Source organism: Camelus ferus, chromosome 14 (genome assembly GCF_009834535.1).
Source record: "Camelus ferus isolate YT-003-E chromosome 14, BCGSAC_Cfer_1.0, whole genome shotgun sequence".
Classification (NCBI taxonomy): Eukaryota; Metazoa; Chordata; class Mammalia; order Artiodactyla; family Camelidae; genus Camelus; species Camelus ferus.
Genome location: NC_045709.1, coordinates 6132682 through 6152628, shown reverse-complemented (window position 1 = coordinate 6152628; position 19947 = coordinate 6132682). Strand labels below are relative to the sequence as shown.

Here is a 19947-nt window from a genome sequence, read left to right as displayed (position 1 = left end):
ATCTCAGTGCCTAACAGATAGTAGGTACTCAGTAAAAATCTGCTTAATGAATAAGTGAAGAAAAAATAATGGCATAAGGACAACTTTTTTTTAAAAAACACTATCATGACATATTTGAAAGGTAAAAAGTTCTTTATAGGTCATGGGCTATCACTATTTTCACCTTAATAGAGATTCTTGAGAATTAATTACTTTTTGCTATGTTTATGAGCAAAACGAATAAACAAGAAATCCGTTTATTTCTAAATTAGAATGTCAGTGTTCTTTACCTCCCTTTGACTGGTTCAGCTCTTTAGCATATAATGATTCTCAAATATCTAAGTATTACCTTGGAAGTCCTTTGGTGCAGTGTCAGCTGTTTAAAATATAAACATTTAATTTGTAAAATGACACTTGTTTGTATTAAGAGTTTTCTTTATTAGACAGTTTAGTAAACATTGAGTTAATTACTTGTTTAAAATCCCTAACTGATCTATTTTACTTATGGTATTGTAGTTACATGTTATTAAACTAGTAAGTTATGGATTATATAAAGGGAAAAGAACAATGAGAAAGGTTTGGCAGTGATTAGAATTAGTAATAAATTTAATTGAGTATATATGAGTATTAAATGGGAGTAAGAAAGTATTAAGAGGTGAGACCTTTACTTTTAAGGTTGAGGTGATTAAAAACAAGGGAAAACAGAATCTGATATGGTAGTTGATGATCATCAGAGGCTAGTTCTGAGAATCCTTAAAGGTTTTCATATCCTTTTTGTGGACATACCAGTGTTAAACCTGGCTGCCTGGCTTAAACCCATATTTGTGTTGACTGAGAAGATTTACTGTGGCTTGATTTTATTAAGGATAAACTTTAGACCATGGTGAATAGTACTGCCTTTTCTTATCCACAGAGCCATAAAGAGAACTCTGAGCTTCGGGTGGATAGGACAGATGAGGTAGCATCTTACTTTTCCAGGCATCCCAGATTATCTTTGTAGTATCAGTTCACTACTTAGGTCGGAACTTCTGATACCCTGTGCACATTCCTCAGTATTCTTTTTTTGAGTGAATTGTAGATGGATGGATTGATTATAAAGTTGCTCATTGTTGATGAGACTTCATTCTCTCCCAGCTCACCTAATTATCTAATTTCTATGGTTATTAGGCTTTCTTAGTGTATATTCACATGGTAACAAACAGCATATTGACTATTTAGGAACATATAAATGTTCAATAGGAATAAAACCTAATATTAAATTTTTGCTGTCATATAGCTATGATATATTTCTAGTGGTGATAGTAATAAAAACCTTATTCTTGTATGATTTTGGGGGGAGTTTTAACATAAGTTTGAAATAGATTATATCCTCTTGAGTCATAGCAGTCTTAAAGTTGATAGGATCCTTTAGTTCAGTTTTCACAGAGGAACAAACTGAGTCTTGGGTTCATTTATTCAGTCAGTAATTAAATATTGACTTCCTACCATTTGTTATATATTGTTTTTATCTTGTTCATGGACAGACTATACAATGTAGTAGCAATAGTAGTAGGAATAGTTGTAGTAGTAGTTGAAAACTGTAGTACTTGTTATATGCAAGACTGTTCTAAGCACTTTATATATATCAACTTATTTAATTCTCAGAACAACCTTATGAAGGGGGGATGGTATAGCTCAAGTGGTAGAGTGCATGCCTGGCATGCACAAGGTCCTGGGTTCAATCCCCAGTACCTCCTCCTAAATAAATAAATAAACAAACAAACAAACAAACCTAATTACCTGCCTCCCCCCACCAAAAAAACCAAAAAAACAAAAAAACAGCCTTATGAGATGTAACTACCATTATTACCTCCATTTTGCAGGTAGGGAAATTGAGGTATAGATTGATTAGATAATTTATTCAAGGTCAGATAGCTAGTAAGTGGGAGCTGGGATTTAAATCCAGGCAGTCTGGGTCTGGAGCCTGTGCCCTGAATGACTTCTGTGCTCTGCTGGCTCTGTCGCATAAGATCAGAACCAAGATGTTCTAAATGTTGTTTCCTCAGTTAGTTTAAGTACATTGGAAGGCACTGGGAACTGCAGGTGCTACTCCTCTTCTTGTCCAGCAGGATATAAGCTCCTTAAGAGCAAGGATGTTACCTATCTGTTTTACCTCTATGCCCGCTGCATGCCGTCAAACCTGACTGAGTGTGTACTGAAATATTTGTTCAGTAAGTGAATTCAGATTTAGGGCAGAAAAAAACCTCCGCAAACATCCAAGATATGAATATAATTACTGCCAAGTACTTTGCCATCCTGTTACCATTATTGCATAGCTGTTTTGATAGACAAGAGTAAGGTTCAATTCTTTTCAGCTATGTTACTGTACCTATTACATTAAATTCTGTCTCTACCTCACTGGTCTATCAAATGGGTGTATTTATTGAGTAGACTGTAGGTATAAATCATTATATCTAGTAATGGTGTAGGCAAAGATGTAATCTAACATGGTTCTTGTTTTCAAGCAGTGTATGCGATCTATACACAGGGAAATTACAAGAGCTAGAAACCCATTTCAAACAACAAGAAATATGAAATCAAGGAATCAGAAATTTAGAGCTGGAAATCTTGGTAATGCTCAACGTTTGGCTTACAGATGGAGGAACAAGTTAAGAAAGGCTACATGAATTCCTGACATAGTCTGAAGATTGCTTTGGGGAGTGATTTTTGCCCTCAACGGTTGTTGACTAACTGATGTTCAAGGAAGATTAGTATAAAAGGAATCTGTAATTTGGATTGGAGTGGGGTGTACCTGGAAGCAGAAAGGTCAAGTTAGAAAGTTATGTTTTTCTGTTACTTGTTAATGAAGAAAATAAGTTAGGGGCAGAGTGATTTCCATTGTAAAATGATTCAGTACAGGAGTCCTTTGGTTAGCAGACTTCTCAATTTATAAAAATACTGTGTTCACTTTCTTCCTCCCTCAAAGCAACATTTCTCATTTTGAAAAAGAAAAAAAAACCAAAACCTAATTTCCCAGAAAAGCTATTATCTATAGCTGCAGTTTTAAAGGTCTGAAGGATAAGTGGTTATAACCTTCAGGTAGGATTTTTGGCAATAGAATGTTTTCATAGGGTTTATCTGTGTCTGTAATCCAAAGCAGATGTGTCCCAAATGTATTAGTGAAAAGAAATCCAAGTGAATGTGAACTAAATATTTAGGATTGGTTCTTCACATTAGTGATTGTGGCTGCTTTCTTTTCATACTAACCAGATTCCGTTGCCAGTCTCTTCCAGGCACTGGAAAGAGGTGGAATTATTTCTTGCTATCCCCTGAGCACTCCTAGGTCTCTACTAAAAGGGAAATGATACAGATTTATTTAAAATGTGAAAAGCATTAATGCTCCCATTGCCAATAAATGTGAGTAATTTGATTATTTTATTGACATTAAAAGTACCACAAAATATATTCTTTTATATATTAGCGACTTTTTTCATTTTGCTTGCCATTTAAAAAGTTTGAGACTATATACACATATATGGGTATTCATATAAAGGAATATAATCTTTTAGAAGACATTTTGAAATTGTCCTTAGATTACAAAGCCCCCGAGTATTTGAAAGGATGTAATTTATACAATATGTATATGCACAGCACTATCTATATCCTTAAAGAGAGCCTGCAGTTGAAATTTGTACATGTACATATATGTGTATGTATACATGGAAGAAAAAGATAACACATAACAGATCAAAAGTATATTACTCTTCTAGTTTTGGTCCTTTGCTTCAGTTTTTTTTTTTTTTTACCTGTTTATAATTTACTTTATCTTGTAATATTTGTATCTATCATTGTAAGCTTTTTGAAACATTTTAGGGAATGACTTGGGATAGAAATCCAATAAATGGGAAAAGTACGACAAGGTTGGTTATGATGTGTCATGAGAGATACTGATAAAGCAGTATTGGGGGACGGAAGGTAAAGATCACATGCTTCTGAGGAGGTGGCATTTGAGAGAAGTTTGATAGCCATGGGATTAGTATGTCATTTTAGTAGAGAAAACATACCAGAAATGTTCAAGGTGCAGGGAGTATTTATAGAAAAGAACATAGGACATAGTTGGTAGGAGGTAGTGTCTATATACAGGACACAGAAGACAGGCTAACTTCGAAGAGCCTTTAAGGTGGGATTGAGAAGTTTGGACTTAATTGGACATAGAATGGAGGGCCCTTTTTGTTTTTGTGTAGTGGCCTGATCAGTGCTGTGTTTTAGGAAAGTGCTGACTTCATGCAATGTCTAGTTGCTTCCTTCCTTTAATGGGGTATGAGAAATTCAGTAACTCCTTTTCTGTCAGTGGTGGAAATGGAGGCACATTCTCTTTGTGGTTGCAATCTGAGATAATGGTTTGAATCAGTGACCTTGGCCTCTTTAGGAAAGCTAAGAAGGTAAGGAAGGACCCAGCCTACACATGGTAACATTCCACTTACCCAGTGTGGGTAACCTGATCCTTTGGAACACAGCTCTGGCTTCCAGAACTGCTTGAATTGCTATCACAAAATAAAGCCATGTGGGTTTTTTTTTTTTTTCCTTGACTATTTTTGTATAGCATTTCTGGCCCCTTTTTAGACTTTTTTTTTTTTTTTAAAAGTCTTAACTTTTACAAGCTTTATCATCTTAAAGCAGATGAAGGGAGGGGAAAGAAAAAGGGATTCTGAGGCATGTAAGATGACATTGGGAAAGCAGCAGTTTATAGCCTGACAGCAAGGAAGGAGTTAGAAATTTTAAGAAAACCCTAAAGAAATGTGATATGATATTGAATGTTCACCAGTTGAAAGGTAGATTATGTTTTGTATATTATTTTAAGGAAGCATGGACTTAAATAAATTCTAAATGGTGTTAATTACTGAGCTATGGATAAGTATAAAGAGACCATAGTTTTAGTTATATCTGCCTCCTTTGTATCATTTAACCATCGACAAATCACTATACTGCTCCATGTTGCTTTTTTTCTTGTTTTATTTTAAAATAAGGCAAGTGCTTCACATTTTCCTAGCTTTCAGGCTGGTAAGATTATTCTGTAAGAAATTCATAATGTGTTATAAATAAAAGACTTTTACAGATAGAAATTACAGAGAATATTTTCAGTAGTAAAACTAAAATTCCCTACTAGATGCTAAGATTTAAGTAATCATTATTAGTGACTTTTTTTTTGTGAAATAACTGATGAATAAGCTACCTACGTGGCATAAGGTATTTTGTAGATACCTACGTATTTGGATATTTTGCTGTAATAAAGATGATTCTCCGCTCAGTTTTTCTTTTAAATATTTTTATAAATTACCTTTTTCAACACAGTAAATCAAACAATTGTATCTAAGAAAGCAGCTTTCTCTCATTTCACATGTTTTTAATCCCTTTTTTTTTTTAGAAATGGATAACCCAACCCACTTAACTTTCATTCATAAGGAAATTTTTGTTTACGCTTAATATTAATTTTGTTTTTTCTGTTGTGTCCTTTTAGACAGTTTTGTGGCATTTTCAACAATGATAAGAATTCTCTTTCTGTTGAGGGAAATAACTCATGTTTTAAAAATTACTTTTTAAAGATGGTATTCAGTGAAACATAGTAGCACATTGATTTTGGAAAAATGCTACTTTGTAGTTACCTTTTTTGCTTGATTTTTGTTTCATCAAATGCATTGTTTTAGGTGCAAGGCAGTGAGGTCAACTGGTAAACCCCTGCTTTTGGCTGTAGTGCTGTCCACTGATCAGGTGCTAATAAGCTGTCACATGTCTGGATCTTTCCTTTTCTTCCTATTTTAAAGCACTTTATCACTGTAGGATTTGTCTTACTTTCCCTTTTAGAGTCAAGCATGGAGCCACATCTTTGATGTTCCATAACACTGCAGAATCTTGGAATAAGGGATCTGACTGATTCCTAAGCTGTTCATCTTCATTGTGTAATTCTTGTCTTTGGGGATCTACCAAACACTATTTATCAGTTATTCTCTGAAATGACATCAGGATTTATATGTTTGTACAACTGGCTGTATTATTAGGAATTTTATCTGTTTTGAGGTTCCAGGGAGGAGGGCTGGATCCAGAATAAGGAGGATGGGCTAAGTCCAAACTAGGTATCTATCTTACTAATTTCCTGCCTCCATTTTTGAATCCTATAATAATAAGCCACAAAACTGCATCCCAATCCTTTTAGAAACAAGTCTCTTTAATGCTTATTGAAGGTGAATGATATTTGGATTAGCAACCTCTTTAACTCCTCTTTTTTGTAAATTTATGTAAGATTGATGTTAAATTCATGGGGGACCTGAAGATTGTGTGACAGATGAGTCTAAAATTTCTTTTGCTGTATTATTGGCTGATATATTACTGTAGGTAAAATATTATCAAGTACCTTGGTCACATGACGACTTAGTGATGGAGCTAGTGTTCCACAGATGATTTGATTCCAAAGCTTGTACCGTTCGGCCCTCCGTATCTGTGGATTCTGCATCCATGGATTCAACCATTCTCCACTTGGTTGAATCTGAGGATGTAGAACCTGCCAATGGGGAGGGCCAACAGCACTACTTTGGATTTGATATCCCCACGTGGACCTGGAACCAATTCCCCGCAGATACCAAGGGATTACTGTATTCTTAAGCACTTTGGAGAGTGCCGTGGCCCACTGGTAAGCAGCAAGAGGCGACAGCTGACAGCTATAGAAAGCAGTCCTTCGCCTACGAGTGTGAAGTCATTTGGCCCTGTACACTTCATTGGTTCCTCGTTATAGAGTGGTACAGTGACTGCTGTTCCTCATGATGATCCTTTCAATCTTCATTTACTTTTTCTTAATACATTTTGAAAGTATTTTCTACTCAAAATGATTACATTTTCCAAGTTTTTGCTAAAGAGTAAACTTTCAATTTGGAAAATTTGCTTAAGTGGAATCTAATTTCTGAATAATAAACTGATAGTTTTATGACACAAACATTTCAGTAGTCAGATTGGTGGCCTTCCATTGATCTCAGTGAGCTTTACATAAAAGCTGTCGATACTTAGGGTATTTTTGTTTCATATGATCAAACTGCATTACAGTACTTTTTAAAGTAGATAACTCACTTTAATCAATTGAATCATAATAGCACATTCTGACTCAGATCTTTAATTTTGAACAGCTTCTGTTCACATCGCATGCTTATTACTGGAACAAGAAAATGCTAATTTACATGAACATTTTTATATTAAGTTGGAAAGCAGGATTTACCTTGTCTTTTTTGCTCATGAACCTAGAAGGGGGAGTGTATTTTTTTTTATGTAAGACAATTGTATTAGTTATTCTTTTAATTCAGAGCTTTTGTATGAAACCTGCTTTCCTTCATTTTTATTATATTTTTCTTGATTCATTTATAAACATTAGAACTACAGGAAGAAGCAATTGGGATTTTTTTTGAATTGTAGTTAACAGTAAAGATTTATCTTAAAGAATATAGTAACTTAATTTATCAATTAATAGTAATGTAGTATAAATCTTATTCACATGTTCCATAATTTCACTTTCCACTGATATGAAATAGCCAAGAGCTCTCAAAAGCCAGTAATTTTCACATCTTGTACAGTTTTTGCATTTTTAGAAATTTTACTTACTGATACGCTTTCAACAACCAAAATTTGCCGTTCTCCCTAGTCCATGAGGCAATTACATTGAAGAGAGAATGTTTTAGAAGTGAAGTTAGGGTCTTTTGTGAAATGGACAGTCTAAAAGACCTACTTTGTTTTTTCTTTGTATAAAGATTTAGTGATGTTTCCAGTTATATTCAGATTCTTAACCAATTAGAATCTACCAGTAGCTTAAGTTAGTTTATTAAGAGATCGATCCCCGCCCCCCCCCAAATCGATATAATATGCAAAAACAACAGCTTTTATGAAGTGGACCCATTGGCCTAACAAAAATCAAGTATTTGAGCTTATGAATATGTGACCTAAATGCCATTAATACCAATGTTCTGAGTTGAGAGGCTCAAAGCATGAACAGGGAGAAGAAACAGAGAAATAGAAAAGTAGTAGAAGACCATTAAAAGGAATGAAAGGGAAAAAGGAAGATCTGGTGATAACTGCTAATTTATTAAACAATTTTGTGACCTACATCTGTGAATCTAGTTATGTAAAGTATTTTAGAAAAATTAACTAGTTAAGCAGTTATCTGTTAGCCTAGAAGGCTTTTTACAGTATTTCTGTCCTTTCCTGTTATTGTGATGATTTATTTATTTGTTTAAGAAATATTTATTAAATGCTGGTTATGTTTATTAACACTGAGCGAAGTTACTAAGGATGCAAAGAAAAAAAGTCGTGGTTTTTGTCTTCAAGAGTTTTGTCTAGTAACCTGTGGAAATATCATGTAAGATCTTGATATATCTTCTGCACTATCCAAATTAAGTTATATTATGCTTAGTTATTCTGTGTGTGGTATGCATGACAGCCTTTTTATTCACATAAGTTGATTAATCTAGGCTGTAGATTAATGAGCATAGAGCGTAATGAGGTAGAGTTTAATGGGCATTAGTCTTGGCATCAGATCAGGTATCTAATCTTGTTTATGCTATCTCTTCATTGTATGACCTTTGTAAATGTATGTGTCAGTCCAATTTCCTTACCTGTTAAATGGGAGTAATAGCTACCCTTGCACTGTTGTTTGGAGGATTAAAGGAGATAAAATATATAGTGCACCCAGCTCAGTTCTTAATTTTATGAACGGTAGCTGCTCTTACTGTGCCAAATAAGAGTGATTCCTTTCTTAAGCACTGTAAATTAAAATTAAAAGCTTGCCTACGTATTCACAGACTTTCTCCATACTATAGCCTTCAAAACCTATGATTCTAAACTACGTTTTTGGTATAGCCTTTCTCACTTGGGGTTCCATAAGAGAATTAATCCTTATAGGAAGAGTGACTACTCTCTCAATTCTCCTAATAGTGTGTATCTAGTATCACCATTGTAGATGCAGTAAAGTAATTCATTACATATAATGGAAGCATCGTGGACTGAATTCTTTTGCTGAATTTCAGGATGCTAGTATTATATCTGATTAGTTGAGAATGCTTCAAAATTCTGAATGTTACAGAAATAAAAGTTGTTACAAAGCACACTTTCCTCTTTCTTAATGGGGGCAGGGAACATGTAGAAGGAAGGTAGTGTCATGTGGCAGTCTGTTGATACTCCAAAATAGAATCATTACCCTAATCAAATGATTCTTAAACTTTTTTCGTGGTTAAGATTGCTTTAGACAGGCATAATGCCCTGAAGACCATCTGTTCCATGCTCAGTCCCATATGGGACTGAAGACTTATCGCCTTAGAATGAATGGAATTAATCAGTTTATTTTTAATGAGTCAGTACCTGGTTTTTAAGTTTCAAAGATCCATTGAACTGGATTTTGAAATCTAATCTAAAAGTTTCAAAACTAGTGTTTTGAAATACTAATTCTAGTGAAAAAAAAATAGTTCTTGAGCCCAGGAATTTGGGGGAGTGCTTTTTGTTATATACACCTTGGAGATTAACATTGCATTTTAGTTTATTGAAGACTGAGAAGTTCTGCAGAAGGGAGACAATTTGAGATAATTTGATTTACTGATTCCAACTCTTTTGATCATATAGCACCTATATTAGTCCTGTACTCTGGGTCGTATAGTCAAGTGATGGCAGGTTTCAACTGGAGCCACCTCTGCCTTTATTATTCTATCCTAACGGTTCTTTTTCTGCTATACCACCCTGTTTTCTGTAAGTATTTGATTTATATTAGAAATAAAAGCGTAATTGTTGTCATGTGAGAGTATATACCAACTGAACCATCTGGCAGAAGTTTAAGAACATATTTTAAGAAGTACAGCACTGATATATTTGCAGCCTCATTTAATTGGCCCTGTCATTGGAAATGGTTTGCAGACCTTAGGGATGGACTTCATATGAGTTAGTATACTCCTGGGAGAAAGCTGTAAACAGGATAGAAAGAACTTGTTAACTCCATAATCATTCAAAGATAGGGAAGCCAATCAGAATTTGGTGTATGCTTGGATTACCATTAATATAGAACATTTTACTAACTTTACTTTATTTTTCTTGTGTTTTAGAGTTAAAGCTTGACATTGCTAACAAAGTAAAGGAGCCAATTGAACATTCTCACCTCCCATTTGTCCATGTCCTGTATTAAACTTATTTGAGCAATGGAATAAGGAAGGCGTACAAAACGAGATGTCAGATTCTGAGGAGAAAAACTGAAGTCTTTTGGGAACTAAAAGATTTATCAAAGGGGTGAAAAGAATGGTTATTGGAGATGTTCCTGAAGGTATATTGGTAGATTAAGGTATTTTTGCTCTTTTGGGAATATCTTTGAAGATAGACCACCATAAAACTGCAGGAAGTCAGAATTTTTAAAGTATTAGCTGCATTTGGCAGTATCAGAGATTTGATTCAAGTTTTGAAGGAATAATGGGAAAAGGGTTTTTTTTCCCTACTTAGAAATAGTATAATCTGTTGTTCTGAATAAAATGTAAAGGAGTGACTTATTGACTGGCTCTGTTGCGCAATGGATAGTGCACTGGACTTCTAAAGGAGTGACTTATTAAAAACATCTGAAGGAATATACATGAGTTTCATTTCTTAATGGAAGTATATCCACATTTGTTGTTTTCTCACTTACTAAATTGAAAACTTGAGTTCAGGTAGTATCGGCACTTTCAAGGGCTTAATCCAAGATCTGTTGAGGCTTTTACAGTTTTATTGCTAGCCCGTACAGTGTTAACTAAACTTAGTGTATCTCTACATATATTATATCAAATCATATTTCTTAAATTGTTGATTTGATGATAGTGATGTTCTTTTCCCGTCGGATCTTTTCACCATTTTCTTTTTGACAATATTTTCCTTTTCAAAACCTGGATTGTGACTATAAAAATCTTACTTGCAAAAGGTTGGGAAAGTGAGATCAGCTGTGAAAGCAGTGAAAGGCCAGTAAAATACCAGGATTAAAGTTTTTTTCCAGGATTTAAATTTAGTATAGCATATCAGGTTGGGCATTTTTATTTTTCTGGTTTGTAGTCTCATTACTGTGTAGAAATTAACTGCCTGGTGAGTACTTGACAAATACAGGCAATATCTGGTGTGTTTTCTTGCTAATTTTAAGTCTGGAAAATAACATTAGAAAATCTAAAATGGGTGTTGTAATTTAGCTAAAGTTTGTATCATCTCAGTATAATGCCTTTGAAGTTTCTGCTGACCGTACTTAGAAATTAATCCTAGAAGCTGATAACCCCCCCAAAAGAAAATCCATGAAACTAACACTTTCAGTAGTTTTTATTTCCTTTAATATTAGCTACTTGACAAAATTCTCCTTTTCTGACTTTTTGTTTTTTGACCGGTAGACTTCATTCATTTGTAAAAACATTTACTGAATTTATTTAACTCAGTGTGTCAGGCATTCCTCCAGGGGCTGGAGATACAAAGACTCGCTGCTTCTCTTGAGAAGATTCTTTCATTTTCTTCTTAATACCAGCTGGGACTGATCTGGACACTTGGAGGGATTTGTAAGAAATTCTTTTTCTTTTTAGAAGTGCCTTAGAACTAGCGAGAGCGAGTGATAAAAGAGGAATAGAAAAAGGTATTACTGTATCGTGCTTCCAATTTAGAGTAGAATGTCTTGTTTTATGAATAATCTGTAAATCTATAAATTAGTTTGACTTCAGGTCAGTCATCTATAACACAAGTGAATAGAAATCATAGTCTTTGTAAAAATACGTTACCTTCTATTTCATTGCTTGAAAATGATGAGGTGTAGCTTTCCCTCTTGTTGGTGTTAGAAATGCTTCAAACTAATAAATAGTATATGCTCACTTAATAGTTTAGTATTGAGAACAAATACTGCAAATAGTCTAGTTGATACATTTCAGGAGAATTTTTCAGTGGTATTTATATATAAAATACTTAAATTGTTTCTGATTTGAGTATAAGTAGATTTTCAGTAAGAATCTTCGAACATTTAAGTATTTATGGAAAATGTTAAAATGGTAGGTTAATAGACCTTCTTATACCTTGTTTGAGTTCCTTTGTGGCATTGCAGCATTGCTGATATTGTTAGCTTTGGTTTGGAATTTATTCTTTAGTGATTGAAATGCAAGTCCTGAAGTGGAGTAGTTTCTTTTTCCCTTTTGAAACATCACATGGAAGAATGCTGTCTGTTAAAACAGAATTAAGTTAGGTCCTACTGTGTCATTCTTATGAGCCTCCATCAGTAGTATTCTTGCAAAAACTGTTCCTTTCCTGTTTGAATAATGATCTCAATTTGAAAACACCTTTACATTTTTCTATGTAAGTGATACGTTATCAAATCCACAGTCTTCATAAATTATTAACTCCTGAAGCAAGAGAGATACAGTTCTCCTCAATGATTCAAAATAATTTCTCTTTAGGGAAATCTGTTTGTTAATTCATTTTTGAGTATGAATATGTTGGATATACAAGTTTGGGAATACTTCAGGCAAAATAAAAAAATTATAACCTGAAAGTAATCTGACTTGGGAGAAATTTTTAAGTGGATCTGTTTCTCCAGGCAACTCTCATATTTAACTTATTCTATAACGTAACCTAAGGACATGTGTTCTTTTAATCTAAGTTTGTTGCATTTTAAATTTATATATTCTATCGGGTCTGGTAAATAAATCAAGGGTTTGGAGCTCTTACTGAAGGATAAATTGTACATTTAGACTTATTAATCTGAGCAAGCTACAATTCCTTGGGAGTTGTTTTTCATTTTCAAAGTGAAATGGGCTTATAAACTTAAATTACCAGGTATTTTCTGTTCCAAAATAGAATGCCCCCATTTTGCCTATGTTTTCAACCAGATATATTGTTACTACTGATTGGTATTTAATAAATGAAGGAAAAGTTGGAAAATCATATTTATAGTTTCTGAATATATTTTTAACTGTATCTTAAAGTAGTTTCTAAATATATATTTTAACTGTGTCTCAAAGTACTTAATCAAACCAAAGTAGGTAGTCAAAGTTTTATTTAGGTCTCATTAATTTGGAAATCCTTAATAATTTTCATGGTTTATACTGAAATATCATTAGACATGAAAAAGAATGATTTGTCAAGGAAATTGATTAGGAAAGGCTAGAGGATGATTGTTTTATAATTTTAGAAGTACTTTTGTAGCACCTGTTTCCACTGTATAGGTACAATGAAAACAAACAAAATAGCTCTGATGTATTAATTTTAAGCCTTTTTCATATGTTAAAGACCCACCCCTTAAGGACTCCAGCTGCGGATTACTTTGCTAATCTATTTGGGATTTTTGGACTCTTGAAAATACTTAGATTGCGTTTCTTGAGATATTCAGTACTCAGACTCTTTTTTTGTGCTCCTTTCTTCTTGTCATCCCTCATATACCTCCTCAATGTGATTATACTGGAGAATACTATTTTAAGCTCAAAAAATATAGTTTCTTCAAAACTGAAACACTTTAGGACTTAAAGTCTGTTGGAAATGTATAATGAAAAAATAGCTTCCACAGAGGCTCTTTGAATACTTTTGTGGTTATTTGATACTTCTTGTTAGCTGGCAGTTTCACCCCCTTGACTTCCTTCAGATTTCTTTTTTCATTTTCTTTAAATTTGGGAAGTTACAGTTTTGGTGCTTAAATTTACAGGTTTTCTTTTCTTAGTCCAAACTGTTTTCATTTCTCACTTGTACAGAATTGAACATATTCCTAAAGTACAGAAGGATTATTAGCTTATTCTTTCATCTTCAGGCTTTAAAAAAATTTTGGTCTAACTGTTGCTAGGTAATGGAATAACCATTCCTTTTCAGCTGTTGGTATATTTCCAAACTGGCTGGCAGAGCCAGGGGGAAGCGAAAGCATTAAAACACTAACTTTGGTTGGTTGCTACCTTCTTAGTGCTGAGCCTATAACCTTTGTTGGTTGGTTGATAGAGAACAAGAGAGCACAGTCCTCGTTCCACTAACAGGTAAGGAGCCCTTGTGATGACCAGTTGGTGTGAGAGAAAGATTACTTGGCAGCAGTTTTTCCTTAATTTATCCCAATATATAACAAATCCCTGAAATAGGACACTGTCACTGCCTGTGTTCCATACAGCAGGAATATGCAGCACCTTTCTATTTAGAGTAAGATCTGAAATTTAGTGAGGATGTATCACTCTGTACAACAAAGTATAATTGACCTGTTTTCCCCTGTTAAAATTTATCCTGCAGTCCCTGTAACTTTAAATACATATCTGCCTATCTTATTCTCCTTTCAGCTTTTCCTTGATCAGGTGCTATGTGCTTTGAACTTCCTTCTCTTATTTACCTTATTTCTATAGTAAAGCATACTATTTTCCAGTATCTTTATCATCATCTGTTATTTGGGTATATCTTACTGCTTTAATTTCTGCATTGTAGCCATTAATGATTATTTCCTGGTCCTTCTTGACCCAAAACCAAATGATCATACATTTGAAAAAGATTTTTTAAGTCTGTATTGCCTATGTCCACTATTCTGCCCTCCCACTTTTAAATATGAGTGCTTGAAGAATAGATCTTTTTCAGTGACAGTAGTCATAGCTTGATAAAATTCAGGTTTAACTTTGTATTGCTACAATATGGGACTGTAGTCTGATTAATTCTTTAAATTATTGAAGACTTAAGAACCAAGAAAATATTCAGCTTCTTAGACAATTCCCAAAATTCAGTAGTATTCCTGTTAATATGCTCGATTATTCTATTTCTACTTTTCAATCCGTCTTCCTCTCTTTGACAGAAGAATTAACTGGGACTCCTCCTTTGGTATATCTGAAGTCGAGTGCCTTTCCCTGTCCCATTAAGACAACTATGATCTTGTTTCTAGTCCTAATTTACCATTTTTCGATTTGGTCTTCCACTTGAAGTTGAGTGGTTTGTCACAGAATGTGTTATGGCTTAGACCAGGATAGGTCCCTTCTTAATAGTTACTGAGGAATTAGTCATTTGTGGTGACAGACTTCCACAATTCGAATTAAGAAGGCACTAAAGAAAGTGCCCAAAGGTAGCTCTTTTTTATCCTGAGGATAAGTCATTACAAGCTCAAATGACTGGAGAATGTAATTTCTTAATAAGAATTTTTTCTTAAATCTATATTCAGCTCTCTATTTCAGTGCTTCTCTCCTACCAGAGGTGCAAGGAGTGATCCTAGAACCACAGATACAGCCAAGACCACGGAGAGCTTTTGACGTCAGGGGTCCACTTTCTCCACTGAACCTTTGGAGGCAGAATATCCAGCTTCTGGAGAGAGTGGGAAAGGATAATAAACAAGTGGGTGCTTTCCATTATTTACTTGGGTTTATTTATAGATTGGAGTGTCCTTCCATTGCCCGTTTAATTCTCATGTTAAACTCCTTGGGTTCATATAAGAACCAAGTGGGGCTGCAATCTGTTTGTTTTTCTAAGACTAACTAGTGCCCATTCAGAAAAGAGACCTAAAATTTATTTAATTTTCTCTCCAGATAATTAAAGCAGTGGATGATTTGGGGGCACTCTTGATTTGGTGAATGCCTGTGTAGTCCACAGGAATTTTAAAAAGGGTGCATTTGCCCATTTTAGTCTTTACTGGTATTCATGGACTTCTGAGTGCTTTTTTAGAGTCCAGTATTTAAGAAGTTCCTTTATTTTGTCTTTGGGCAAGCTGGACATCTGAACTCTACTAATTTACACAGTCTGATGTCCAGATGTTATCCTGCCCTGTTAGTGAGAACTTTTGGGTCTTTTTCCTACCTCAAACTTTAGGACTTCATATTAAGTAGATCTCTAACAAGATGCAATGATAGTACCATTATGGTTTTACTGTCAAATCTAGGCTTCAATCTTTAATAAGGTAAATATGAATGAATTTAAGTTTCAGGATATAATATCCCTGAAAGCTATGTTAAATATACTCACAAGTAGTTTTCCAGTCCCTAGGAATAATGTTACTTGTGTTAAAAGAGCCTTGTCCTAGATTTTCCCCATGGCATTAAGATGGTTTTCTCTTAGTTTCTTTGATGCCAAGGGTAGGATTTGATTCCAGGAAGTTCTTATCATCTACAGTGGATGGAACAGTGGGTAGAACGTGAACTTGGTGCCTTTGGCAAGTTTTCATTTTTCCTTGGTGGATTCCTTCTGTGACTCCAGGTATCTTGATAATGGGAGACCGGTTTATTTGTTCTCTAATTGCCCAGATTTCTTTCAACTGGTAAACATCATACTTCAGCAAAAGGAACTCTTCTAGCAGAGCCTTCATGGATGATATCTGTCACACATGCAGCACCTGCAGTTTGGAAGGCAGTGGTGAACGGAGCCATGCAATGTATCTAGAAGACACAAGGATGAGAGAGCCTCCTGATCTTGTCATTTATAAACTTTAAGATTTACTCTGGTGTACTCTTGGTCTGGAAATGGAAAGGCTCAAATAACGAAATAATTTTTTCAAATTGGAATTTTACATGGTCATGAAAATACTCCTTTCTATTCAGAAGACCGAAATAGAGGAAGCATGAGAGACTTCTTTCAAAAGCAGCTCTCTGTACCTTAAAAGATTTGTGGGATTGAAAAATCACCTTAATGAAGCAGGCAAACTTTTTATTTTTTAGTAGCACAGGAGATCCAAAAAGCTTAAACTATTGTTGCCTGACACTGAAAGGAACTAGTAAATAAGCGTGAACTGCTTAATTATTCCCAGATTATTTTTAATATTAGGATGTACTATTTTAGCTTAATCTTTTTCTAGTCTTGAGCCTTATTCTTATTTGTCAAATCAAGGATTCCAGGATAGTAGAGAGATAACTTTTGAGTTCAGTCTTCTAAAAATAGTAAATACCTGCTGAACTTAAGGTATTGTTCTGCATTGCAGGCATACTAAAGGTGAATGATACTGAAACAAAGAGGTATTTATAAAGGCAATTAGTAGTATTAGAATGTGCCTCTGTGTGTGAATAAGTGTTGCAAGATAGTCATCCATCCATACTGTCGATTAATTGATGAAAGTAGTGATCAGAATGTTTTAATTCTCTTTTTGGTATCTATTTATTGACCGGGCAGTCAAAAGCTATTAAAGAAGATTTTAGAAGTTACCCTATACTGCCAGTTTGTTTTATTTGATATAAATTTAATAGAAATTCTCGAGTTAATAATATGGAAGCATCTAAATTTTTTTGGAGTCTTAAATAAGGGTTTTAAGATACCACGTTTGCTAAGTTATAACCTGGCCTTTAGTCTTTCTTGGCTATCTGTGAGACCCGTTTTCCCCTAATTAATTATAAATACATTTTTGTATGTATAGTACTTAGAAGTAAGTTTAAAAGATCAATTTGAACTAAAATTTCCCCAGAGAGCTCTGAATTCCCATAAACAATTAAAGCTTATTTCTGTTAAATGTTACTATGATAGTTGTTACAAACACATATAAATTAAGAAATAACTACTCACTCAACATTTTAGAAAGAACTCAGGGAATGGAAAGTGAAATTTGCTTGGAAATTAAGTTAGTTGAACTCTTTGAACTACAGGGCAACCTGTTTTATGGCCTGTGAGATTATTAGCCTTCTGTTTCAGCTTTGAAGGTGAAAAGTGATTTAATCTCTTAATTCCATTAATCTCATGCTTTGATTAAATTTTAGCTCTGTTCTTTAAAGTGCAAAAGAAATGTAAGTGCATTTCTATTCACCTCATGCCACCAAAAGCTATTTGAAAGTGAAACTTTATGTATATTAATGTGAACTGATTTGTTTATTTAAACTTTTATTTTGATACATTTTCCTTTCAGATTTTTAAGTATTTCGTGTCTCAATATGCAATCCTATATTTTTCACTGTTTATTTTATGAATATTAATATAAGCTGATTTTTTTCTAGAATGACTAATTGTGTAATATTTGTATTATGTGATCATTTGAAAAACTAATAAATATTTTCTCCATGAAAAAAATGCACTTACTGATAAATGGCTTATTTTTGTTTCAGGAGTAGAAAATGAAAACTACAACAGTATTTTTAAATGTATTTTAATTTTATGTGTCTTCCTCTAAGTATTTCTGAATATATATCCTATCCTTGTGTATGTTAACCTTTTCTTGAGAAAAAAATTATTTTAAACTGTTGAATGAAAATGATTCTTCATTGGGTCACCCAGTGCCAAATGTATGAAATAGGTGATCTATTTAGTCTATTTTTGCATTTTTCTGATTAGCTTCATCTTAGCTTTGTTTCCAGAATTGGATTTTTTTAGATGCCATTTTTGTATGTCAATTTTGCAAATCATTAAAACTCTTTGAAGTTAATATTGTAAATACCAGGAGCAATATGGTCAAATCTCTTAAAGTGAGATTTTGATAAACATAACACCTTAAAAAATAATATACAAAAGATAGTTCCTCTGTGCAGAAAAAAAACATTGAAAATAGTGGCCGATTGGAGAGCTTCCCAATTCATAGGTGCTGTTAATAGAAGAAGAAAATATTTCATATTTTATGTTCTGCTTGAACAAATAATTGGAGAGGGAGAAGTCTTGGCTTAAGAGTCTCTTGCTTTTAACCTTGTCAAAACAACATGGAAAAGGATAAAATTCAGTTTTAATGGCTCTTATCTTTATATCTACTTAAACTAATTAAAGCCACTGGAACAATTTACCTTTTTCTATGCAAAGACTGCTAGAAGCAAGAGGATTTCCCTTTTCATTTGAAGAAAACTCATAGAGAAGTGGACTCCTAAAATTAAAAATAAACTTTATGATGGGGTCCTAGGCAAGAAATAAAAGTTTAGTTAATGATAACTTGTGGATAAAAATGAAATAATTTGGCTCCCTAAAGAAATGATACTCTGGAAAAATGAGAATTATAAAAGGAAATTATGATTTAGAATAGCTACTGTATTTGGGAGGTGGGAAAGCTAAATTTCTTGGCTTTATTAGTCTGGTAAGTTTGGAAAAGATGAGTAAAGATTCTGTGGGTAAAATTCTGTTTTTAGAATTAAAGCTACTAAAAGGTTTACAGACATAATGTATTTCCATGGAAGGTGGAAGGGTATATTTTACTTGAATACAAATAAATATATCAGTCTTACCTATATGTTTATAGAGGGGTGGGGTGAAGGGTTAAATAAAAATCTTGCACCAGATATTTCAAACATAATGTAAAAATAATGGTGAAATGAGAGTTTTAAATTATTTTTATTACATGGATTGTTCCCTACACCGTCAGTAGCTTCAAAATAAAAACATTACAGAATGTTGAATGTGGCTTACCTTTATATCTTCGAGGTGTAAGAACATAGGCTTATTGTTTCACCATGATTCATGGGATTAGCTATAGTATTAAATTTTGTTTTGTTCTTTAGTAAGGAAACAGGTTTTTTTTTAAAAATAGCTTCAGTTTAAAAAAAAAAGGGTAAATGTCACATAAGCAATGTGACTGCAAAGTACTGACCTTACTGTAAAAATGTGCACAGATCTTATTTTGCTGTATTGAAACAGTTGAGCAAAATGTCACTGCCTAGATGTCCTAAGCGATTTCTTGCTTTCTTTTTATTCAGGTATTTCCCATTAAAAAAAATTCATATTTATTTAGTCCTAAAATGTGAAAGATTCATATTTCCAAAAATAAGCACATAAGTGCTCTCTAAAGTTTTTTCCCACTAAATGTACGTCTAAGGTAATTAGATTATTGCAGTAAAAACGCTAGGGAACTTTGAAGTGTGCGTCGGAGTTTTCAGGAATTATGATCAAAGGGATCTCTACTCAAGAGGTAAGGTATGGCATAGGGAGAAAAATGTTCAAAATGTGTGCAATGTAATGTGTGATGGTAAAGTAAACTATAACAGATATCCTTGGATTTTCAGACAGGTGTAGAATTAGGAAAATATTTTTTCTTAAAAATCTCTCCCAGAGAAGAGAAATAGATAAGCCAAAAATTTATGACTTTGGAGTGCATTTAGAAAC

General features: G+C 33.7%; 1 protein-coding gene across 6 annotated transcripts in view; it reads left to right on the top strand.

Annotated features, from left to right (window-relative positions):
• Positions 1-19947, top strand: part of TSC22D1 (TSC22 domain family member 1) — a 110958-nt gene that overhangs the window by 12375 nt on the left and 78636 nt on the right. The window contains exons 2-3 of one of the 6 annotated variants that reach the window (XR_004325629.1): positions 15125-15294; positions 16197-19244. The exons of 1 other annotated variant lie outside the window; for it this stretch is intronic. Coding sequence is in view for 3 of the 5 variants with exons in the window: in XM_032496117.1 (XP_032352008.1) it covers positions 15138-15438 (301 nt within the window). In the remaining 2 variants the exon portion in view is untranslated. Of the gene's footprint in view, positions 1-15124; positions 19245-19947 lie in introns of those variants that run through there. 4 more of the 6 variants (XR_004325630.1, XM_014551992.2, XM_032496118.1 and 1 more) reach the window with 4 other exon arrangements.